The sequence below is a fragment of the Cheilinus undulatus genome, linkage group 17, assembly GCF_018320785.1.
Source record: "Cheilinus undulatus linkage group 17, ASM1832078v1, whole genome shotgun sequence".
Lineage (NCBI taxonomy): Eukaryota > Metazoa > Chordata > Actinopteri > Labriformes > Labridae > Cheilinus > Cheilinus undulatus.
In genome coordinates, this window is record NC_054881.1 from 20,218,226 (window position 1) to 20,242,994 (window position 24,769).

The 24,769-nt window shown below is 39.7% G+C and overlaps 1 protein-coding gene across 2 annotated transcripts in view; it reads right to left on the minus strand.

The window, feature by feature from the left end:
* stxbp1a (syntaxin binding protein 1a) overlaps positions 1-24,769 on the minus strand; it is a 55,171-nt gene that overhangs the window by 23,874 nt on the left and 6,528 nt on the right. For both annotated transcript variants that reach the window (XM_041810687.1, XM_041810686.1), the window contains exons 2-16: positions 8,921-8,970; positions 8,397-8,478; positions 8,245-8,321; positions 7,752-7,830; positions 6,673-6,776; positions 3,472-3,620; positions 2,873-2,957; positions 2,634-2,764; positions 2,444-2,551; positions 2,278-2,338; positions 2,056-2,121; positions 1,894-1,974; positions 1,625-1,763; positions 834-943; positions 500-601 (exon numbers count right to left, since the gene is read on the minus strand). In XM_041810687.1, coding sequence (XP_041666621.1) covers positions 500-601; positions 834-943; positions 1,625-1,763; positions 1,894-1,974; positions 2,056-2,121; positions 2,278-2,338; positions 2,444-2,551; positions 2,634-2,764; positions 2,873-2,957; positions 3,472-3,620; positions 6,673-6,776; positions 7,752-7,830; positions 8,245-8,321; positions 8,397-8,478; positions 8,921-8,970 — 1,424 coding nt within the window. The remainder of the gene's footprint in view (positions 1-499; positions 602-833; positions 944-1,624; positions 1,764-1,893; positions 1,975-2,055; positions 2,122-2,277; positions 2,339-2,443; positions 2,552-2,633; positions 2,765-2,872; positions 2,958-3,471; positions 3,621-6,672; positions 6,777-7,751; positions 7,831-8,244; positions 8,322-8,396; positions 8,479-8,920; positions 8,971-24,769) is intronic.

Here is a 24,769-nt window from a genome sequence, read left to right on the forward strand (position 1 = left end):
CACTTCTTTATACAGAAATCACTTCCTTTCCCCTTCCTCTTCTTTGTGACATGGTATTATCTGCAAATAACCTTCAAAGGTGTGATTTGAATAAAACCTTACAAATAGTGTGATCTTTTACAGCAGATAGAAGCTTTGATCACTTAAAAATGGAAAAAAAAACTAATATAAAGATTCATAGTTACCCAAACACCAATATCAATTCAGTTTCATACCTATCACTGATCAAACAGGCTTATGTGTGCCCTCAGGCTCTGCAGTATAATATCTGGTTTTTAGTTAACAGCATGGATCTCTGTCCAGCACAAATTTCCTTAATTTATGCAGATATTTGTATTTTTTACTCCTGTCATTATAGGTTTTTACATATTTCAGGCAGCTGTGTCTCCGAATGTTCTGACACTCAGTCTAATTGAGGCATAGTCTGATGGAAAAGTGACATCAGTGCATACCCTCTATATGTTTTGTGAAATAGTGATATAAACTCTTTTTTACGCACCTCCATGATGTCCTTGACCAGTGGTGTCCAACGGGACAGCTGATAGGTCTGCTCGCTCACACGCTCCTTCCTGTCCTGCTTCTTTCCTCGACGGAGGGTGGACTGATGAAGGGAGGGGAAGAGGAGGTGAAAGGCAGAAAGTAGAGAAGGTCAACAGGATAGAAGAATGCCCAGACTAGTGTACATCTCCACGCATTTCTGTTAGAAAACAGTTGATTAAAAAGTGGTAAAGACTCAGGAACAATAAAAAAGTACGAGACAACAATAAGAGAAATTCAAAGGGAGAGAAGAAGATGAGTGAAAGAGAGGGAGCATCTCTAAGCAGAGATCTTACGTCTGTGATGATGGGGACTCCCAGGTGAGCCATGTTGGAGATGATCTCACTGTCCTCAGGGGGGATCTGAGCGTGCTGGATCAGTTTGTTCAAGTTCTCCTCTGTAATGCCTGAAAATACACAAACACACCCACCGAGTTCATACCTCATCAATGAAAAAGTATCATGTCAGCATTTAATATGTTTAACTGGTTTTTGAATAAAGGGATAAAGATCATTTTTTGTTACAAAAAAGTAACATAAAAAACTGTATTGGGAAACATTCTCATTCTAGAAGAAGTAATACACAATCTTTTAATTTTAAAGTTATGACAGATACATTTAAAAACTTCAGTCAGGACCACTTTGTGAAGAAATACACGTTTTGCAGTTATAATTTGTTCAGCAATATATAATTTGAAGCAGCAATAAACCCCAGAACAGATCAGGTATCAACAGCAACAGAAGGACATGGGTTAAGTCAAATATAGCATAGAGGAGAAGCTGGGGTGGAGGAGGGTTGCAAATAGCAGCTTGCAGAGGGAGCAGCAAATCATTGCCAGGCCAGATCAGTTTAAATGTGGCAACATGAGTGCAATTAGTCAATAGTATGCTTAGAGCGAATTAGCTGGCTTGCAGCTGATGAGGGCTTACGTGAGATCAGCTGATCTCAAATATATGGCAGTGCTCAACACAGTGGCCTGCCTGAACTAACGCCATACGCTCCATTCCTGAAAATCCATTCTATTTTTATACATATATCCCTCTAACTTTGATATGTTTAGTTAAGTTGCCTGTAGTTTCTTTCTTACCGTTCTTAAGGAAGATGTAGAGCAGGATGATGCGGATCTTGTCATATGTGCTGACGTTGGCATCCAGCAGGATGGGCACGATGGCCCTCATGGGGTCTTTGATCTTCTCTCCCTCAGCGTCTGTGCCCATAGCCAGATCCTGCAAAAGATATGTTCATCTTTTAGACCAGTAATTCCCAACCATCTTTCCTTGGCTGCTGCAAGATTGCAGTATTTAAAAGACTATTATTTCCTCTCCCCATTTCATCCACTTTCCTCTTATTTCTCACCTGTTCCACACGGCAAAGCTTGTCCACTGTTCCTTGGTAGTGCTTCATACAGTCTTCAGCCAACTGCAGATGGGTGGAGTACTGAAAACAAAGATCACATCATGGGTCAGCATGAACATTTCTGCACACAGGACTATAATAAACCACTGGATAACCACAAACCTTGCTGAGCTCCTTCTGATACTGAGGCATCTTCTTCAGCATCTGGGACAGATCCCTCATTGTGGTCTGTTGAAAAAGAAGCAATTTATGTCAACATGTCATCATATCACAGACAAAATTCATGGCCTTCACATGCTTATGGAAGCGCCTACTTGGTGGGCAAGAACAGCGTCTTTCTGGTGTTTAAACCATTTTTGTCTTTTTGTTAAGTTTTATCTTTACCTTCTCTCCAGTGTTCATCCTCTTGCTAGCAGAAAAATCCTTCAGCTGGCGTGTCACTTCCCTGATGACAGAAAAGTAACAATAAAATATGAGATAAAGGAAGTTATGTTACCTACAACATTTAAGTCCAAAGCGAAGATTTGGATGATAAGGAAAAGGTACTCACTGGGACACTTCAGCTATGTGTTTGTGTCTCAGGCTCACCCACAGGTCATCGTCTTCATGCAGCAAGACTTCCTTCTCACGAGAGTCTCCGATGCCGCTGGTCTCATACCTGCAGAAGAGAGACACAATTCCTTGCTAAAAGACTCTTTTTAAAGTTATTTTTCTGTTAGGTCATCTGTGTTTTTTTGTACTTGTAGACGTCGTTTTCAATGGGCAGCAGGTCGTAGCCCATAGCCTGGAAGGTGAGCTCATGCAGGACGGGGGAAACGGGGTCAAAGCCTCTGTCCAGGATGATGAGCTGAGAGCGAGCCTTATCTGGACCCTACAGAAAAACACATAGGAAAGTAAAAAAAGGTAAATCTAAACATAATCTAATGTGATAAACATATTTATCAGGAATGAAGAAGTATATGAATCCTCCTGAGCTCACCTCTCCCATGGTGGGGTCATCAGCCTTGTAGGCGTCCAGTTTGTCCTGAACCAGCTGAGCCAGGGTGGCGTTGTCCTTGTACTCACTGACAGAACAACAGATGGATGGATGTAAGAGCGGGTGACCGGTCAAATGAGCAGGAAAAAAGTAGATGGAAGCAGACACAGCAAGATAAGAGGTCAGATAAGTTTGAAAAGGAGAGGGGAAAAGCACAGACAAAGAGATGCAAGAAAGCAGATGAGCCACACAATTACTAAAGACCAAAACTGTTACAAATATGTTAATCTCAGCAGATCCTAAAAAATAGATTTCTTTAATGTTTTGGGGGTTTAAAGACAGAGTTTACCACTGTTGTACATTAAGAAGTATGCAGGAGTGCATGTACAAAATGACTCACTGAAGGCTAAGGATCCCTGTTTAACGTGACAGCATTTACACTATTCAAGGGTTCATGTTTAGTGGCTTTCTTTGTGTGAGTAACCACATTTTCTGAATCAAATTCTTTGTTATGATTTGTAATTAGTACTGTCTTAAAGGGATATTTTGGTACTTTTAAGTTGTGGTGTATGGAGTACTTGGTAATAGTAGTAGTTGCTCACCCTCTGTATCTGACAGCTGGGTACTCCTTCAGGGTGGCACAGAGTGTGGCGATCTGCTCAGCCAGCCTCTCCATCACAGGGTTCTTCAGCTGGGTCTTATGGGGGCTGTAGAAACTGTGGAAGGCATCTGCATTGTCCAGAGAGTACACCTGCAAACAAAATACACAAAATACACAACAGTTTATCTGCTGACTCCTGCATTTGTTAAATTGAAAAGTTCCACCTTCCTTTAAAAGTTTTTTTACTCAAGTTCAGAGCAGGTCACTTTTTCTTTCTTTCCTCTCTATTTGATTCAGCAGCTAGATAGACCAGATGCCTGCATAAAACAGATCAACATTGATGACTGATATCTGTTGATGCCATATGGTCCAAGACTTCTCCCTAAGACACCCTGCAGACCGTTCATCTCTGACAGCCTCTCTCATGGAATGTTCATTTGAGACACCATTATCTTAGAACAGAAATACAGGCTAAAACTTGCAGAATAAAAACGGATTGAACTTCCGTGTTTCAGGTAGCTACATTCCTACAGCTCATGTAGGTTAAAGTGAACTCAGCTATATAGAAAAGCTACATAGCTGAGGAAAGCACACAAGGCATCTATGTATGCCACGTATCTATGTTATCTATGTAGCTAAGTTTCATTGATAGCTACTTAGCTTAACTTAGCTATAAAGTAGGTAAAGTAGCTTAAGCTAAGTTCAAAAAGCCACTACACAAGTAATGTAGATAAGTTACCTATGTAGCTCAATTAGCATTAGCTACGTTTGCTAATGCTAAATTTGCTTGAGCTAACATAGCTACATTGGATTATGTAGTAATTTTAATTACACAGCTAGTGTAGCTATGCTAGCTTTAGCTCAAGCTTATGAAGCTAAGGCAACTGTTCGTGTAACTACTCTATAATATAACCCCAGATTAGATCTCTGACTGTTTATTGACAAAAGGTTTCTCAGTCTGTACTGTTTACAGTTAATTTATTTTATGAATGGAAGCTGTCAGACATTGTTTATGAATAATGCTGAATCGTTAGAAAAAAATCTTAAACTGGAAATATATTGTACTGGCAAATTACGGCACTTTCTTTCTGAGGTAAAGGGCATCTCAGATGAACGGTCTGTAAGAGTTGCAGTCAGAAACGAATGGTCTGCACCCAGACCCCTCTCACTTGATTTGCCAATGGCCGATGTTTGCAAACAGGGCTGATATCCTCCTGATATTGATGCTAGAGTGATGTATTTTTGCATTGTAAGTACTTTTACTTGTATATGAAATTCTTGTACACTTTCAAACCCTGCTGCAGTCTCTTCCACTCTCCATCACTTTTTTCTCGACCTTATTCATCTCTTTCTCCACTTGTCTCTACTCTTGACCTCTTCTCTCCTCCCTTGTTTCCTTTTCTACTTGTCTTTTTTGCTCCTCCCAATATCATTTGTTCCTACTTTTGTCTCCTTCAGTCTCATAGACTTTTATCTCATCTATTTGGCTTTTTTACTTTCCTGCTTCACCTTTTCCCTTTCCTGCCTTATAGTATCTCCTTTATCCCTCGTCTTTATTTCCTCTCTTTCTTCTCCTCTCCTGCATCACTCCCTACCACTCACTCCTCCCACCCCATCTGTCCAGAATCACATGAACAATTTTTACTGCTTTGCAGAAGGGTCCCTGTGTTAGCCCGGCTATGATTGGCTATCTCATGCTGTATGGATCTTGACTCCTCCAATGAAGGGAGAGCATCATCGAGTGGGCGGGTCTATGAGGCAGCACTTTGCCTTGAGCAGAAAACCACTGAGTCTGAATTAATCATAGTAGACAGGAGAGTAGCAAAGCATTGTGGGCCAAGTAGCATCTTCAGATAGTGAGAGAGACAAGGATGGACTGAGGGAAAGACGTGGAAGATGGATGGTGAGAGAGGGAGGGAGGTTAGGGGAGGGAAAATTAGGAAAATATGCCAGAAGGAAGGGAATGAATGACTGAAGAAGAAATAAAAAGATAAGGGAGAGCAGAGAGAGCGAAGTATGGGCAAAACTGGGAGAACAGCAAGAGAAAAACAGAAACTATACAGAGGCTGGTCACAGAAGACAAAACATGATGGAGGCAGGAATTTGGAAAGATAGCAAGGGTGGAGATGCAAGGGGAAGGGAGGGCAGATTATAAATGTGACTCCTTCTCGAACAGTCTGGCAGTAAACACAGCAACTGATGAGTCAGCAGCACTGTGCCAAGCGGCCACCTGAGCGCAGATTTGTGTTTCTTTCACGCCTCTCTGTGTCTTTTCAGCCAACGATGACTCTAGAAACCAATAACCACGCTGTTACTATTCTTGTCTGTGTCCTTTGCAGCATCTCTTTCCTCCTACCTGTCTTCATCGATCTCTCTTTGTCCTTTGCTCTCTCTCTCTCTCTCTCTCTTTCTCTGTGGTTTTCACTTAAAAACAATGAAAATGAGCCAGCTTTTATTTCTTGCTTACTTGGAGGAGATGGAGGCAAGGTGAATGATGACAAGATAGGGGTCTTGTGAGTGAAATATAGTGTTGTTCACAAAGACAGACATAAGCAACGGCACTGTAGTAAAACCTATATTTTAAGGCTGTGGGCCTTGTTGTGACTGAGTAATGCTTGCTGTCTCTGAGCACTTGATCCAATTAAAAATCCATTTAAAATGCACCTGTTAGTCTACTAATTAAACAAAATTTCACTGGGATCACAAATTGGCGCTTTGGCCTTTTCAACTTGCAGTTGCAATTTCTCTTTAAGGTGATATACAGTATGTATGTATATATATACATATATATAGAGAGAGTATTTATGCGCTTCATGAACATAAATCAGGCTTAAGGTGCTGTTGTTTTTTATGTCCTCAAGACAAGAATGTGCCAGCTTTACACCTGAGCATTTTCTCAGGAAGACAAACATTCCCCTGAGTGCTAATGGGAGCTGATGTTCATTTGAAACAATGTGAGTGCTGGGTAAAAAAATAACAACTGCATCAGCTGGAAAACAGGAAAGAAATCTTTCTTGAATGCCAAGATGCTTTAAACCAAGAGTACCACGGACTACATGTGCTACATTGGTTACATTGGGTCTTTATTAAAGTCGCTGTAAAGCAGAGAAAACCTGAATTTCCAACACTATCAATGTTTTTCTAACAGTACTGGAGTCATCGCCATTCCAGACAGCCTGATATGAACAAAATGAATGTTTACCTGGGACTCATAGGGCAAGAAGGCGATGTTGATCTCTGTCAGAGTCTTGATGGTTTTAGAAGCACGGCTCTTTACCAGCTCATTGAACAAAGGATCAGGGCAGGCTGGAAAGAGAAAATTGAGAAAACCATCAAGTCTTTCTAGCAAATTCTCTTTTTTTTTTTTTTCTTAATAAAACAATTAAATAAGTGGTTTGCACTGTAGCTTAGCAATTCATTGCCGTTTCATTGTTACTGCAGTCTGAACACTTGTAACAACTTTTAAGGTCACATATTATGCAAAATACACTTTTTCAGGCTTTTCTAGCAAAATACATGCCCCCACCTGTCCACAATCCCCCCAAGAATCTGAAAAATCCATTCCCTCCCCTCTCTTTCTCCGCCTTTTAGAAAATGTCTGCGGAAACAAGCTGTTCTCAGATATTTCCCCCATGATGTCATGTGGGGAGTAAGCCCCGCCCCCAGGTTCAGTTGTTCCACCCCTGGAAGAAAGTTTTGCCCTCTTCTCCTGATCCTCCTCTCAGGACCAGGAGAGCCACATCCATTAAGCCACATCCATTTCCTTGGAGGGGTGGGGTCAGGGGCAGACCAGACAGCTCATTAATATTTAAAGCTACAGACACAGAAACGGCTTGTTCTGAGCAGGGCAGAAACAGAAGGCTTTTTAGACATGCAAAAATCCAATACTGGAGTGTTTTTTCAGCAGTTAACTTCACAGGCATGTTTAGGGGATCTCTGAGACCAATATAAACTTGTACTAAAGGGGTAAAATATGTGACCTTTAACTCTCAATTTTTTTTAAATAGGTAAAATTACTTTTTCTATGTCAATAGGCAATGCTTTTTCAGAATGCATCTAATAAACCTTTTGCATATAAACTTCACTTAAGGGTTTCTATTTTGTTTGCATCATGGATAAATACTACCGATTTTTGCATATGGTTGATTGCTGACATACTTTTAAACATAATATATATGTGTTAAATGGTTGTTATTTGAATTCTGCAACATGAATAATGCTTGAAAAAACACCTCTATCACACCCAGGAATCATAACATAGGTGGTCATATTTCTACTCACAGTCGGTAAAGAAGACATGGGCTGCCTTGTATTTGGCTGAATGAGGGTCTTTGAAGTCTGCGATGAGGGTGTGGACGGACTGGAAAGACAAACAGAGACAATCAAATCATTTTGTCAGCTTATCAAGTTCATCTCATTGCGGTGATGATGGCTAAAGGGCTACATGTGCACGTTTTAATTCAATGAAGTTTGAATTAAGAGTAAGGTGACAAATAAAAGAAATAAAATCAATGTAGTAAAGATTCTACAAATCCTAATAAAGCATTTGTAAAGCCAACAGAGCAGTTTTTAATTTATTAAGGCAAAGATAGGAGAACAGAGACATGGAAACAAAGAGTTGCATAATGCATGTGTACTTTTTTCAGCTGAGTCAACAGCCTTGTGTTTAGACACACAGCTTCTCTCTATTCCTCAGACACACCTCTTAATGTACACACTGTATTAAAGAGAGTGACATAAAAGTGAGTGGGAAGGAGAGAGAAAGCACCCATACCTTCTCTGTGGGTGTAATCAGGTAGATGGACTCCAAGCTGGGCAGAGGCTCTCGCCGCTTGTTGATGTCCTCCACAACTACAGAAGAAGAAACAGACTTAAAGACGTGCACAAATACAAACAAATAAATAATAAAGAAGATGTGTCTCTTACTGGTGATGCCCTCTGTCATGATGTCTGTCATCTTGCAGCAGGAGGACAACATCCTCATGCTCAGCTGGTCTACGATCAGAGCCTGGAAACAGGAAGTAAGACGGTTACTATACAAGCAGAGTTAAGCGCCCTCATTCAAATAAAGCTACACATCCAAGCATGCACACGTAAATGAGGAGATGGAGCAAATACTTCTTTTACTTTAACAATGACTTTGTGTAAATGTCTGGGTTTTTTGCAGAAAATGACACCAGAGTATTGATGATGTAACCATTTAAAATATGACAGGGAGGAAAATGCTGACTAGGAGAGTAGCCCCTTCCAAGTAATTTATCACTGCAGATTTTGTTTCCCAGAATTTAAAGCATCAAACTAAATTACAGAATGGACTACCTGGCAGAGCTTTCAACTTTCAAAACAAGCTAAATAAAAACACAGATAAATTAAAGATTCTGATTATTTCCCTGCATCTCTGCTACAGAGTTTAGTTATTGGATCAGTTATTTTTTAGGGTGTTTTCTTACCTTCCATTCTCCCTTCTTCTTCACCTTCTTGATGACATCATTCATAATCTCTGTAAAAGAAATGAAACATAATTCAGGACTCTGAATCATGTTTGCTCATCACATCATCCTGCGGCAGTCAGTGTATTTGGTCATCAGAAAATACTCATGCACACAGAGAGACAGGGGCTGCTTTTCCCATTCTCAAAACTGGAGCACATTAAGCCCCTTGAATTTACACAAACTTGGTTATTTTGTTATATTGCTGGCACTTTTAAATCACAATGAGAACTTCATATGGAGGATAAAATACCACCCATCCATTATCCCTCCACCTACTGTATATCCATCTATCCATACAAACATCTATATGTCCATTTAGCGATCCATGTAGCCTCCCAGCCATCGATCCGTCTATATATTCACCTATTATCCATCCATCCACTTCCCAATCCATGCTATACCAGAGATGCACACAAGTCATTTTTTGCAAGTCCAAGTCAAGTCTCAAGTCTCCAGTGGTTGTAATGAGCATTCTATGATCTACCTCTGACGTCCAGTCTGCTTAGACCACTGCATTGTTCTATCCACTGTCTGACTTCTCCATTACAGGTATAAAACCAGCAAAAAGATCTGAAGACTGAAACAAAATCAATAAACTACTGCCCCATTCTTTCACAAACTATACCACCAGAGTATGAAGATCTTATTTTTCCTGTTTTGTATTCTATTACCTCACCAGACCAAAATTTAACACAAAATCAAATGTAAACTGCAGTGGAAATGACTTACACCATCCTGCTCCACTGGCATTGGGCAGAATCTCAATATCCCATGATGCAATTCCAACACTGGAGGACATTATCATGCAAAGGACAAATATAGCCCCATACAAGGTTAATGACCACAGATCTACTACAGCGGTGGTGAATATAAATGCAGACAGTCGGGGAGGTACTCTGCTTCATTGCTCTCTGATTTCAAAGATCCACAGAGGAAAAATAATCCCATTCACTGTGAGATCATTCAGCGACGGTCATTTCTATGCTGACATTAGCCTGATCACTGCACCAACCATCTGCCAGCTGTATTAGGATAAATCCATTTAGGGTGTATTACTGTTTAACATCATGCTGGAAGGCTGTGAATATAAACTACTAAGCCCCCCTGACCCCAGCATAAACCTGAGGTAACACAGATATGGATTACAACAGATAAAGAAGGACTGTTTAAAAAATAAAGTAGAACACATCAGATACAGAACAGGGACATTTAGTTTTCTGCCTCCTAGAATAACTAAAATATCTTCTAATTGCAGTCAAAATTGAATATTATCATGACTTGTCAGTAGAATATTTCTTAAAATAGCATACAGCAAAAGCTACACAAATGGTTTACAGACAACAAGGTGAATGTTCTGAAGAGGCTGAGTCAAACCCAGACCTCAATCCAATAGAGAATTGTGGCTGGACTTAAAAAGGGCTGTTCACGCCTGATCCCTGTGCCAGACAGAGCTTAAGCAGTATTGCAAAGAAGAATGGAGTAGCACAGCAACTTTTATCCTGCTTGAGGCTACGTAAGAACAGCTGATTGTCTTCTAAGAAAAGGCATGTAATATGAATGATAACATTGACAAGAGCTGTACAGAATAGATGTTGCTTGTTTGTGTCCAGTTTACCAGAAGAAGAGCTCAAAGTTTCAGATTTTATAAAGCTGACTTATAAGATTGAAGAAAGGAAGGGTTGAGCCTGCAGACGGTATGAACTATATGCCTGTAATTTGACCTAGTGAATCCTGTAACACTGAGACTCCAACCTGCACCTCCTTTGAGTCCCAAGAACTGTATCTGACCTCCTGTGGGATGATGAACTTGGAATAGTCCCAGTATTATTCTCACTAAATGACAGAGAGATTTCCCGACTCAGCTAAGGACTATATCCAGCTCCTTCTGTGTCCTGCTCTTAAAGCCGCTGAGTCAGCAAAACAGGAGAGCAGATCTAAACCAAAGCAACAAAAACAGAAGCACAAAGGCTTTTACTTTATTTAGAGTCTTTGAAATCTGCTTTGAATGCTTGATGTAGCCTAACATGCAGGAAAAATGAACACTGCTCAGTTAGAATCCTAAAAGGGTGACTTGGTTTCCCCCCCAACAGTGGCTTCTCACTGCAGGAGGAGACTCTTCTACAAACAAAAAGCTCCAGGGTTATCAGTCACTCATTTTCCTTTTTCCTCTGCAGCAGCTGCTGAGTTTCCTCTGGTGCAGCTGCAGCATTTTTCTGATAAGGGTTTCCTGATAAAGGCCACTCTATGTACAAAACTAATGCATTAGGGCAAAGTCAACTAAATGAATCTTTCTTCAGGATGCATAATTTTTTTTCTACAAATCAATATCCCTTATTAATGTTAGAGATATCAACAAAAAGGTGTTTAATGAGAATATGTTCAATTTACAGGACAGTAAGTATTGAATCCTGTTAAAACTGAACTTAGAATAAACCACATAACATTTAAATCTGAATAAATGTTAAATAATGAAGGTAAATATATAGCTGAGAGCTGAACTCAGGTCATATTTTAAATAAAAAAGCAGCTCATCTGGAATTTATTGAATTAACAATGTGCAGGGTCTTGTAAGTAACTAAAGTTTCACTATAAAATATTACAACACACTAGGGGTTGCAGGGATGCACAATAGAGATATTTACAAATTAATTCTAGGCATTGATACTAATATATAAATGTAGTTTAGACCTTCAACTTCACTCTTTAAAACACACTTCAAAGTTTAAAGAAAGAGGATGAAGAATGAAAAGACTTCTGCTGATGTAGATCCCTTACCTGACACAACAGACAGACTGTTTCATCAATGCACTTCATTAGATATATTTCAAATTCATCTGGGAAACCTCCCATATGAAGAACATTGGAGCAACAAGACAAAACGAGGTAGTCATACACAGCACTTGTAGTAAAGTGAGCTCAGCAGCAAGGCGCTGACAGTTTACAAACGGTGAGTTGGTGGATAAAACTCGTACCAAGGCCATTCAGTAGAAGTGCAATCTGCCAAAGCATGCTTTAAGTATCGCTCTTTGCTCCTCTTTCAATAAAGAAATGCTATCAAGATCTTCACTACTGGCTTACAGTACCAACTAAACCCAACCTGAAACCATTGCAAACACATGTTCTTTGCTCATTTCCAAGCTAATCACTACACCAGCAGCAGCTACAGCTTCCAGTAGAACAAAAACCAACCCACAGCTGCCGGCTCTTTCTTATCAAATGACACTGATAGGTCCAGATCTGTTCTCAGACCTGGCACAGTTGTTTCAGATTGGAGCTTTGCAAGATGGATTTGCCTGACAAATATGGAGTCTAGCTTATCCATCTGCTTTGTGAGGTTAGTAGATCTGTTGGTCCATCTTAAAATTACACTTAGCCTACTTCTTTGTACATACAGATGATATCTCAAGCCAATATGTCCGTTGCAAATACTGGCAAATTTTGCCTACCTCTAGGGATCAAGCACTTTTTAACTGATCAATTTTATCAGCCAACAGTAAAATAAAATGTGGATAAAGATATCAGCCAAATGCCTAATACCAGCCCAGACAATCAGCCAGGCTGATAATCGATCAAACCCTGATAAAAACTATTACTGATATGCAGTAAATTCAACACCTGTAGAACTTGAAGAATCCATACACTATCTTTCCAGAACCAGATGATTCAAAGATGAAATGAATGATTAAGAGAGAGTCAATCAAAAATGAATCATTTAGCTGCTAAATTAATGGACATTTTCCTCAGAAGTTGGTGGAAACCAAAACAAATCAAAGAGGTAAAAAAAATCTAATCAAAGATGGTGATATACTGCATCAAATGCAAGCTGTAAATGTCCAAGTGTGTCCAAACAAAACAGTACTGATACTTGTATGTCAGTCATTTATTTTTGGCTCCTTTCAGTGGTTCAAAGGGGCTTCAAAATAATAAATGCAACATTTATGCACATTTATATACAAAAAACTATGAGCTGACCTTGAACTGATCCCTAATAGTTTATAAAAATGTATAAATGTCAAGACTTAAACAAAAAAATGTTTTTAGGGCATACGGTTAAGAAAAAAATTCCACAATCCTGAATTTAGTTCTGCTCCCCTCTCTTTCTTCTACCCTGCTGACCTCCATGAGTCATGTCAACACAGAGACTACAATAATAAAAGCAAAGTGGACCCTTCACTTTTGATGTCTAAGGAAAAGACAGCGTTGTTGATTTTTCCTCTTTGACCTTCTGATAAAAGCTCCACAATGTAAAATCCTGCAGTCAGACAGAAGGAAAGAGACCTGAGAAAACAGCGCAACAGCTGTGTCAACCAAACAGGCATAGTGGCAAACACTAATACACTAGGGCACACTCAGACGCCTCATAATCTCTCTGACATCCAGTTTAACAGGATACACATCCTCATGGGGGAGAGAGGAGAGGAACTACGAGGGACTACAGGCACAAAATGAAACAGAAAATTACATTTAAGACCATAATGATAATGATACTCCCACTATTAAATTCCAATGTAGAAGAGGTAGCACTGTCCCTGGCTCATTCAGCTCTGTGTTTTGAGACACTGGGGTGGATTAAAAATTAATTAAAATAATCTTGCAGTTATGGATCTCTTGAACTTTGTATTCAATAAAAGGAATAATAAAATCTATTGGACATGAAATGATGAGCAGGGATTTCTGACAAGACTAATTTTGGTCAGAATGAAATATGTTGCCTGAATTTATCTTGTAAGTGGTGGAAGATTTAGTCAGCTTGCCTTGATTTTCTTGATTTCATTTGGCAGGGGTTTAGTATTTACTGGTAATGTAGGCCTCCTTTGCATTAATGAATGACAGACTGTAGTAAGGCACACACTGCAAGATAATCAGGGCAATTTTGGTCCAGACCCAAGTAAGCAAAGACCCAATTATCTGATTCTTCTAGAGATACTCTTGTCAGATTTTCCTGTGGTGTATAGAGTATGGATGCATCAGTTTAACATCTTTATCAGCCAATATTGGCCTTTTTGACATCATTGGTTATCTGCAAATAATGTGGGGATCAGTGTCAGCGGCAGATATTTATCTGTTGTGGCACATCAATGTAATCTTGACATTTAGCATACCTAACTGCAGATTTAGAAGAAAAAAATGTAATGACTGGGCAGAAGATGTGACCTGTTGGACAATCCGTGATCCTTTAAAGCAGTCAAAGATGAGAGAAATTTTGCCGTCTTACAAAAAAGATGCAAAAACATCGGTAACAGCCATCAACTAATTTGATGTTTAATCTTCTGTATCAGTATGTACATACCTCACCCCTGATCTGCTCAGAAGATGCTCAGGGTTGCTTTTACTCTGTCGACTTTTAGGGGCATGTGGAACTTAAAGATAGCCAGTCAGCAAGCTGACTGAAGGAGGAAGCACAACAAACACAGCCATGGCAACAATAGTAAAGACCAAGCTAGCTAGATGCCAGAAATTAAAGACCAACTTGTTGATTTGTGGCAAGGACACAAGAGTTTATACATTGTGTCCTGTAGAGCATACTACAATTGAACTGACAAGGAAAAGAGCTTGGCTGAAATTTCTACCACAGTGGATGTAGAAGGCAGCTAACAGCTAGCCACATAAAATCTTCCATAGCCATGATGTGATAGTTTGAGATTTCAAGTTTTGATCAAGTAGACTGGTTGTTGGTGAATGAATCTGTCAGGCTGACAACACTACCCAATTTTAGACCGACCTTTGCCAGATTTGCCCCAAAAGATCAGGGAGCGTGGCCAGGGTTGAGGAATGTCGCAAATAATGATTTGTCCTAATCAGGGGCGTGGATAGGGATTTTGGGCCCCCAGAAAGAATATCACACAGGGCCCCCCTTAACCGGATAGCCAAGCAACAAAAGTTGTGTTATTTTTACAAATATCTATGTACTGGTTGAACTGGATTTACTTCCATTATTTCACAGGACTGGACTACACCATTTGGACATTTTTAAGGGAGGAGCAGAGGTCCCCCGGAATTTTATTTAAAACAAATTTTAGTCTCTGGATCGAGTCGCTTTGATTTAATAATGACACTGGTTACTGAGAAAAAATAAATAAAAACACTTGTTTCATTTAAGGTTTCTCAAGGGCCCCTCCCTACTGTGGGCCTGGGTAACCAGAACCCTTTTTCCCCACTGTGCTATGCCCTTGGTCCTAATAATCATCAAGTGTTTCAAAGATCAGGCATATAGCATTAGTTCAGGCAGGCCACAGAATCAAGCACCGCCATAATTGACATCAGCTGATCTCACACAAGCTGTCATCGGCTAACAGCTAGCTGATTTGCTCTAAGCACACTATTGGCAAATCGCTCATGCTGCTTTATTTAATCTGCTTTTTCCTGGCAATGCTCTGACGCTCCCTCTGCAAGCGGCTCTTGCAACCCTCCTCCACCCCAGCTCCTCCTTCATTCTGCTTCTGACTAATCAATGTCATTCTGTTTTCATTGATGCCTGCTCTGCTCTGGGGGTTTTCCTGCTCAGCCAGCCAAGATTCTTTCATCCATGTTTGTTTTTGCTACTAGAGTCACACTTGATCATGCAACTTTCTGCGAGATATCGGGGGAATCTTTATGGAGAAAGTGTTTCTATTATGGCAGGTGTGGGGTCTCAGGATCTGGCTGAGTCATCTAATGTGTGTGCTTTGAGGGTTTCAGGATGAAAAATTTCTTTTGAAATAATTTTGAAAATTGTGAGGTGTGTGGCCAGCCTAAGTGTGTGGTGCATATCACTGCCCACCATGCAGCTTCAGAACAAAAGTGTTGAATCTGTCATTGTAGGCTGTCATGTGCAGGGTTTCAAATTTTCAATATTGGTCCAGACTTTAACTCTTTCAGTGTGTTCAAGGCTAAACCAAATTTGAATACATGATAGCTTACCAACAGTTATGTGACAAAATCAGGATTTTGTTTTTTGACAAATCCCAGGAGATTTACATGCATGTAGCACAATTAGAAATAAGAAGCCTTTTGTGGTATCTGATAATACTGATATATTCAGTGACACTGCACATGATGCAGCAGTGAAGAGCTGACAGTTTCTCCCTTTGACTCGTGGCTATGCCCCCTTCAGGGACTTTCACCTATGAGTACATGACCCATTTTTTCTCTGGATCTCGGCTTCAAAGCAGCATCTCTGGAGAGAGAGAGGATGTGACACGGGTGATCTTAAAGAGACAGGCGGACATTTCAGCTCAGCTCACACCAAAATATGATGACAGCCCTCAGTTCTAAGGCTCTTTTAACTGTGTGTTTGAATAATAGCCACTTTAAGCTTCAATCACCGGGTGTTGCCCTCAGAGAAGCAATTAAATAAGCCACGAGGCCAGGTCTCTATCTCAGTCAGTGAAAATTAAGTATGCTACAGGCCTTAGAAACAAAATGGAGCGAAAGAAGTAATGGAGGCAGTTCAACATCCACTCCATTATTTCTATATGTGAGGGCTTATAGTGGGTTTACGATAGACCTGTCCGAATAAAACTGTTATTTCAATGACCTGTCAACATACTGAGGATAACTTTGCAAAGCAATTGTGTGAATTAAGGCCGGATGATATCGAAGAAAAAAATGTCATGGGATGTTTTCTTTTTTGCTATATACTATACATATACACTCAATGGCCACTTTATTAGGTACACCTGTTCAATTGCTCAATAGTTCAGCTGCTTATCTACTGAAATTTTCATACAAAAACATCCCCAGGGTTTACAGAGATTAGCATCATGGATGTGCAGCTGACAAATCTGCAGCAACTGAGTGATGCTATCATTTCTGTGGACTATTTCCGACACCTTGTTGAAACTATGCTGTGAGGAATTAAAGCAGTTCTGAACACAAACCCGGTACTAGCAAGGTGTACCTAATAAAGTGGCTGGTGAGAGTATTTTGCCATATGAATGAAACACAGAAAACTGTTTTAATTGATGCAGTGAGGTTATGTTGAGTTGAACATGAGCAATTTACGTTGAATCAAACAATCATACTTTTCTCTATTTTGGACTTTAAGTCTCTTGATAAACAACAATATTAGCTACCATACTTGCATGACTTGTGAAAATGCTGACCCATTTTAAAGGTGTTTGTTTACAATCTCTGGAAAATTTTATAGTTTGAGTTAATCAGTAACATCACAAGCAGCAATTGTTTCCCCCAGTTCCATAAATCATGTACATGTAAAAGAGTATTCTTAAAAACCAGAGCAAGTCTGCTTTACTGCCCGATATTTCCTCAGCCTCGCGGTCAGGCGTGCTGTTACATAACACCATAACCAGCCCAAACCAGCACAAGTAGGTTGCAAGAAAAGCCAAGGAGGTTGATGAGTTTTTTTGGCCTCTCATGTCTCTAATATACGTCCTGCAAATGCAAGAGGGAGAGACATGCATGTCAGTCCAGCTAAAACATGACCTGCACCGATGCATGACCCTTTCACATGACTTTCACTGAGGGGTTGATGGGAGATGACGTAGAGGTGCAGAGAGGAGACAGACTCTACCATCACGTCTGTACACAGTAATAACATCACAGCTCTACCCTTGCTGTGCTGGGATTATTTACTATTGAAGCCTCAATTAACACTAGTGCAATAATAGAGACGATCATCAATATGTTAGGACATGCTGTGTGTCTCAAAAAGGTTAAGATTAATACCTGCTGGGGCACAAAGACAGGTAAAAATCACAAGCAATTAGAAATTCATCCTGAGTGGTTTACACTGGAGGCACATGGAGCTGTCAGCCACCACTCTTCATCTGACAGTAAGGAGTGTCTGTGAGGGTAAACTGGCATTAACAGGTGCCCTTATCAATCATCAGAAACAGAAGCAACAAGAACATAACTTGTGGCCAGTTTTGAATGCACTACCGCAGCCAGCTTTGTTCTGTTTAAGTGGCAATTTTAATCTTGGCTTGTCTGGTAGTGAAAGTGTTTTGTAGACATATGTACTACTACCGATCAAAAGGCAGTTTTATTAATTTCTAGTGCCAAATAACAACCCTATTTTCTTATGTAATGAGGTCAATAATAACCAGTTGACTAATCGATGACTCGCAAAACCTGCTGTTTCAATACCGCCTACTCCACACCCCCAGTTATAAGTCTTTTAGTGGATATGATATCTTAAGCTGCTCTTGTTATACAATAAGATGTTTTGTATTTTTCAATACTCAGAAGTGATCCGCTCCAATTCTTTGACAACGAAAACAAGAGGTTTTTTCTTTTCCTATTGTTAAATATCCAGAAACTTCACAAAGCAATGAGGACTAATTGATGATGAAAATGGTAGTAATGGAGGTTGTCTATAGGTTACGGTACTGTAATTGAGGTGTCTGTCTACACAAACGTATTTCAGGGAAAGGAGGCTTATGTGCACTGAGTTTTCCCACAGGATGACACAGTAATTAGGCTGTAGATGTGACAGAGGGGATCATCTCACCTGCCTAATATCCGTGGCTTATTTCGTCATCTGTTTTCTTGTCATTTGTCGGTATTCATCAGCAGCTTGTCTTATCAAGATACTCAAATATACTCACTTTTTGAAATGTTTTACTCGATATTCTGTAATCACAGCAGGTGAGCGGCATGAACAGTACATTCAGAAATTATTCAGACCCCCTTCTCAAATTCAGTCAGGACCACTTTGTCAAGAAACACATGATTTGCAGCTTTAAATATTTCTATATTAGCAGTTTATTAGAATCAATTGCTGTTATTTAAATCTTGCAGTATATGTTCTAGGATCCCGCCGCCCTTCCATGAACCTGCAAGGAAAGCATTAAGCAGGAACAGCAGAAATTAATGTTTTTCCTTTGCTGATAAGGAAAGCATGAGGCAGGAGGAGAAGCAGCAAAAACCCAAAGCAGAACAGACATCACTGACAACAGAATGACACTTATTAGCAGTGTTGGGGGTAACGTGTTACAAAGTAGTAGTCACGTGCCAGCGGAAGGTAAACATTCTGTGCCATTACGCACGCATTGTTAGCTTGTTGAGCCAGTAAGATTACAGAGAGGACAGCAGACTACTGTGGAATCAATCCCATTATGATGGATTTTTAGATAAAAGGGACAAGAACAGCATCCTGGTGAAACATAGTTAAAAGCTCTGTTTGCTTTCATTGAATCAGCTGTTCAGCTGTTCTAATTACGCGCTGTTATTACGCACAGTGTTTGACTGATTCTGTCTGCTTCTGCTCAGCTTGTTGTCAGATTGTGAGCATGTTAAAGAGCTGTAAAGGTTTTCCTGTCTGTTAGTGGTGTTTTCAGGCCGCAGAGATACAGATTATGGGCTGTAAATATGCTGTACATTGACATTAGAGTCTGCACATTCAAATGCAGACATGCAGTCGTTACCTGTTGTTTTCTACAACCGTCAAGTGGGTTGAGTGTCTAAAGGGTTTTAATATTTAGTAACGCAAGAGTACTCTAACATGTTAGTTTTAGAAGTGGGTAACGCAGTTGCGTAACAAATTACTTTTCTCAGTATGTAACGCAGTAATCTAGCAAGTTAGTTTCAAAAGTAACGCTACCCAACACTGCTCAGAAGCGAAATGAAGGAGGAGCTGGGGTGGAGGAGGGCTTGCAAGAGCACCTAACTGAGAGAGCAGCAGAGCATAGCCAGGCAAAAGGAGTTTTAATAAGGCAGCATGATAGCAATTAGCCAACCATTAGCGTGCTTAGAGCAAATCAGCTGGCCATCAGCTGATGAGGGCCTATGTGGGATCAGCTGATGTCAATTTTATAGAAAATTTTAAATCTAATTTTAGGGTTTTTAGGCTTTTATTCAACTCTTGTTATGATCATTGTGTGATCTATGTATTAATGTCCAGTTTTTTAGGCTTTGAATTATTTGGAATGTTAAATCTTTTATCATTGTTTTATTTTAACTTTAACTGTTTTTAAGCAAATTTTAATGTTTCCTATTTCATAAATTCTTCCCTTTTCTGCTTTGTTGTTTATCTCTGTCTCTTTTCTTATCATTTGTCTTTTAAATTGTTTTAGTTAACTGCTTCTGTGTGCATTAGTCTCTAAACCTTTTTACCATTTTACCTTTTTGTCAATCACTTTTGTACAACTCTGGAAAGCACTTTGAACTGCAGTTGAATTTGTTTGAAAGGTGCTATATAAATAAAGTTTGAATGATGGTAGCGATTTACTCCATGGCCTGCCTGAACTAACATTATAAGCTGTATTTTTGTCTTTTTTTCTCCTTTATCTACAGTCAGTCTCCATCATGACAAAGTGAAACAGTATTTGAGACATTTTTGCAAATTTATGAAAAATAAAGAACTGAAATATCACATTGACATTCAAACCCTTAGCAACAACACTTAAAAAATTTAGCTCAGGTGCCTTGATTGTTGCTAAGTTTCTACATCTTGATTGGAGTCCACCTGTGGTAAATTAAATTGATTGGACATGATTTGGCAAGGCACACCCCTCTCTATATAATGCCTTACAGCTGACAATGCATATCAGAGCAAAAACTAAGCCATGAGGTCAAAGGAACTGCCTGCAGAGCTCAGAGACAGGATTGTTGCAAGGCACAGATCTGGTAAGGCTGCAAATATCTCTGCTGCACTGAAGGTTCTCAAGAGCTCAGTGGCCTTCATAATTCTAAAATGGAAAAAGTTTGGCACAAGCAGGACTCTTCCAAGAGCTGGTCCCCCAGCCAAACTGAGCAATCAGGGAGGAGGGCATTAGTGAGAGAGGTGACCAAGAACCTGATGGTCACTCTGACTGAGCTCCAGAGATCCTGTGTAGAGATGGGACGAAGTTCCAGAAGAACAACCATCACTGCAGCTCTCCACCAATCTGGGCTTTATGGCAGCGTGGCTAGACAGAAGCCTGTCCTCAATGCAAAAGACATGAAAGCCAGCTTGGAATGAAGCGGCTCTTTGGTACTTTGGCGTGAGAAGGAACAAAAACAGCTTATGAAGTTTTTTTCAGGTGAAGCTGATCTAATGATGCAGGTAAATGCAGTGAGGGTAGAGGTTAACAGTCCTCTACAGCCTTAAATCACTGATTTTCCATTTTTTTCCAATCCACCTCAGTTAACAAACCAGCATGCTATTTGGACATTATTAACCCTAATATCAAAGTGCAGTTATCACTAATGGTTATCATGACAATCAAAATATGAATGGTATGATAACTGTGGGGGAACTTTATTGTGGTTTTCATCAATATCAGTAACCGTTTCATCTGTGTGTGTTAGTATGGTAGGCGGTGGGAGCTAGCATGGAGGGGGATGGCTCTCGGATGCCAAAGCTCACTGTTTACCAATGTAGTGAGGTATCATGGGACTAACTGGACCTGTGTGGGGACAACCCGGGTCAAATCAGGCGCTGGCTGCCAATCAAGTAGGTAAGTATGAGTATTTTCACTACCTGGAGCTTGCATGCACAGAGCCTGGTCTGTTGAGGTGAAGATGCTGTTGCAGCTGAGGGCTATGTAGTAGGTTATGTAACTTACTGGTGACATGTAAAGGCATAATAAGGGTAAGGGGTCTCATCACTGAGTATTAATACTTTCATTAATGCACAAGTATCTTCTATTTATTTGAAAGTTATTATTAGGATATTAAATTCATAGTTTTTCAGCTCTATTACAAACAAGAGCAGAGAAGTAAACTATTCCATAACATCAGCTCGATAAGCAATTAATTTACTCATAATGCAAGATGTCTTTACTTTGTCTTGTATTTTCACACTACATAGACTCTAACTATAGGGGAATTTGATCAAATCTGAAAAAACCCTCCCAGAAACACAGAGGACAGAAAATAGCAGACAAAATATAATAGACTGAGGAAGCCAGTTATCCTCTGGGATGCCGCAGGCTCGATCAACATGAAGCTCTGTCTGTAGCCTTGATTGCTCTGCAGTCTCGTCCAGCTCAGCCATGCTGGGAACCTACAGCAAAACAGCCCAAGCCAATATCATGTTGTGCCCTGTTTTAAAATCTCTTACAGTTAAAGCACATCGGGACAAACCATTGTTGTGTTATTGGTCTTCTTGATCTGTCTTCCTTTTTGTTTCAATCATCAGAGGAGGAGCCATTTTGGCTTACCCATGTTCTTTCAGTAGATATCTCTGTAATAAATATGTCTACACTGTACATGTGCATATGTTTGCAGAGGGAGGATGGTGTGAGTCGCTACGTGCAGCTGAGAGGCGTGTGGGAGGAGGAGGATGTGTGCCAGCTCTGACACAGCACTCTTCCTCCATGAAAGAGAATGGGGATTCATTAAGATTATGAGCCACGTTTGCCCTGTACTAAAAAGCTCTGTTTCATTCAGCCTCCCATTCTCTGTAACCACAGCGACATGACGTTTGAGCGTGGAGTTATTCTGGACTGACATTGTGCATGTATATTTGTTATATGTGAGACTTGCAGAGGTCCAGTGGCTGCAGTCACTGCGTCACACTCTGAACTCAGACGGGTGTGTGATGCTGTGGTTCAGCGATGCTTCCAAGGTCAATGGAGAGCTTACCGCATTTGTGTTTGTGTGCATGTGCTACTAAATGCAGCTGGGTGCATGTATACGTCCTCCTCTCTCACCGTTCTCCACATATACAAAGCGCCACACAGACATGGTACACAGCTGCCTGCTTCCAGATCCTTCCAGGGAGAAGCATATGGACTCATTACATATTAGAGGCTTAAAGGAATAGTTCAATTCTTTTATGAAATACCATAGCTCCCTACCTTTACAAGATAAATACATGTGGCATATCTGTGAATCAAGAATGAAGACATGGCAAAGAAATAGAAGTTACTGCAGATCATGTTTGATCTTTGGAAGGAGCCAATCTTTCCAAAGATCAAACATAATCTGCACTAATTTACCCAAAATGTACTTATTACCACAATGAATCTCAGTTTATTTCATAAAAATCTAAATGCAAGAACAACAAAGTAGCTTGTATGTGAGTATCCTGTTAAAATCGGAGTACTATTACTGCATATTGTCTGTGGATAAAACTATCTACATTCAAATTATTCTTATGTTCTTTGTTTTTTTACAAGAACAATAAAATCAGGCATTTTCACCCTAGGTTAAGCCTGTGCTCAAAAAACTTGAGACAGCCATGTATCATCCTGTGCACCTTGCTTATACATGTATCGCTACAGATGTTATGGGTGTAAATGCTGGGATGACAGTTTCAACATACAATTCCCCATAGTTTAGCAAAAAAGCTGGCAGATGCTAAACTGCATGATGCAGCGCACGCCTTACACAACAAAACAAGTTGGTACTTACCCTGGTAACATGATCATAGTGTCTATCTACTGCCAGCAGAACAAAAAGCAAAACTACCGAATTATTCCAACTTTTTAAACAACTGAAAGTCAGGAGTTGAACATGGGTAATGCAAACTGTGCAGTAAACAAGGTAAAAAACTGCCGCAACACCAGTCTTTGTCAACACATGGCGTCCGGCTAATTAGCAGTTAGCAACAACAGCTAGGCTCACCAGGGTAACCTTTGTCATCTCGACCAGCATGTAATGATGCTGAAATTTCCCTCAACTTCAAAACAGTATCAGGAGATTACAAGTAGCACTTGCTGCTGTATTTGTAAAGATATGAACCCAACAGTGGTGCTGACAACAAAGTCTTAAAGCAGCTTTCAGTACCATTGTTTAATTCTCACTTGTCAGTTCATTAAGGCAGGGTTTCTCAAACTTTTCAGCCCGCAACCCCCAAAATAATAGTGCCAGAGACTGGTGACTCCAACTGTACCTGAAGGTGGTTGAAGTGTAGTTGAACACAGTCAACCATTTAAGAATAGTAATGTGAAGACTTACATTTAAGGATGTTTTAAGCATTACTTTGATTCCAGCATAAATCTCACCAAATTGCCATTATTTTCTTACTACATTTAATTAATTGTATGTATTTATACTATTTAAAATTATTTGAAAATATTCTTTGTTTTTATGAAAGGCATCTGGCGACCCCTCTCAGTGTGACCCTCACATTGAGGAAACAGAAGCTCTGCTTTATGCAGAAGTAAAAGCAAAAAGTTATTAATTCAAATGCTAGGATCTCTTGGATCTATGATGATCTAAATTTAAAGGTTTTAAAGTGTAAGAACCTTAAAAATATTCTTCTTCTGTCATCCATTAAAATACAGACAAGCTGCTGTAGGGAATTCTGTTTAGGACATGTTTAATTAAAACATTTTTATTATTCTAAATCAATCTGTATGGTTTAATATGAGACCAATCCTAGGCTCCTTATCCTATGTATTTCTAAATAAACAAGCAATAAATTATTGTTTATTATAAGAAACACCATATTTGGTAGATTAAGTCTGAACAATTGTGGAAAACTGCAATTATTTGGTTCATTTTAAACTCAATATAAATTGTGATGATAATGAGAAAGATGATTTAATGCTTTTCTCATTTTTAATAAGACAAGTATATACAAAAACAAGGAAATTTAAAATTTTTGCAAATTATTCCAGAAAAATTGACATGTGAATGTTTGCATGATGTGTAGAGTATAGCATCTCTGCCACAAAAAAAAAATGTATTAAACTGGTATTTTGAAACACATGAACGTCAAAGAAATGTTGCACAAATCAAATTTGCAATTTTCAAATCTGTGATCTTTATTTTTGTCTTTTATGACAGGACCATGTCAGACTATCACAAAAATGTTGTTCCGTCTTGGCCGACAGTCTGGCCACTCTACAAGTCGGACCTGACCACTCACTGTATGCTGTCGTCACCACTGTCTCTGTGACTGTGTGCCATTTCATATGTCACTGGTGGGCCAAA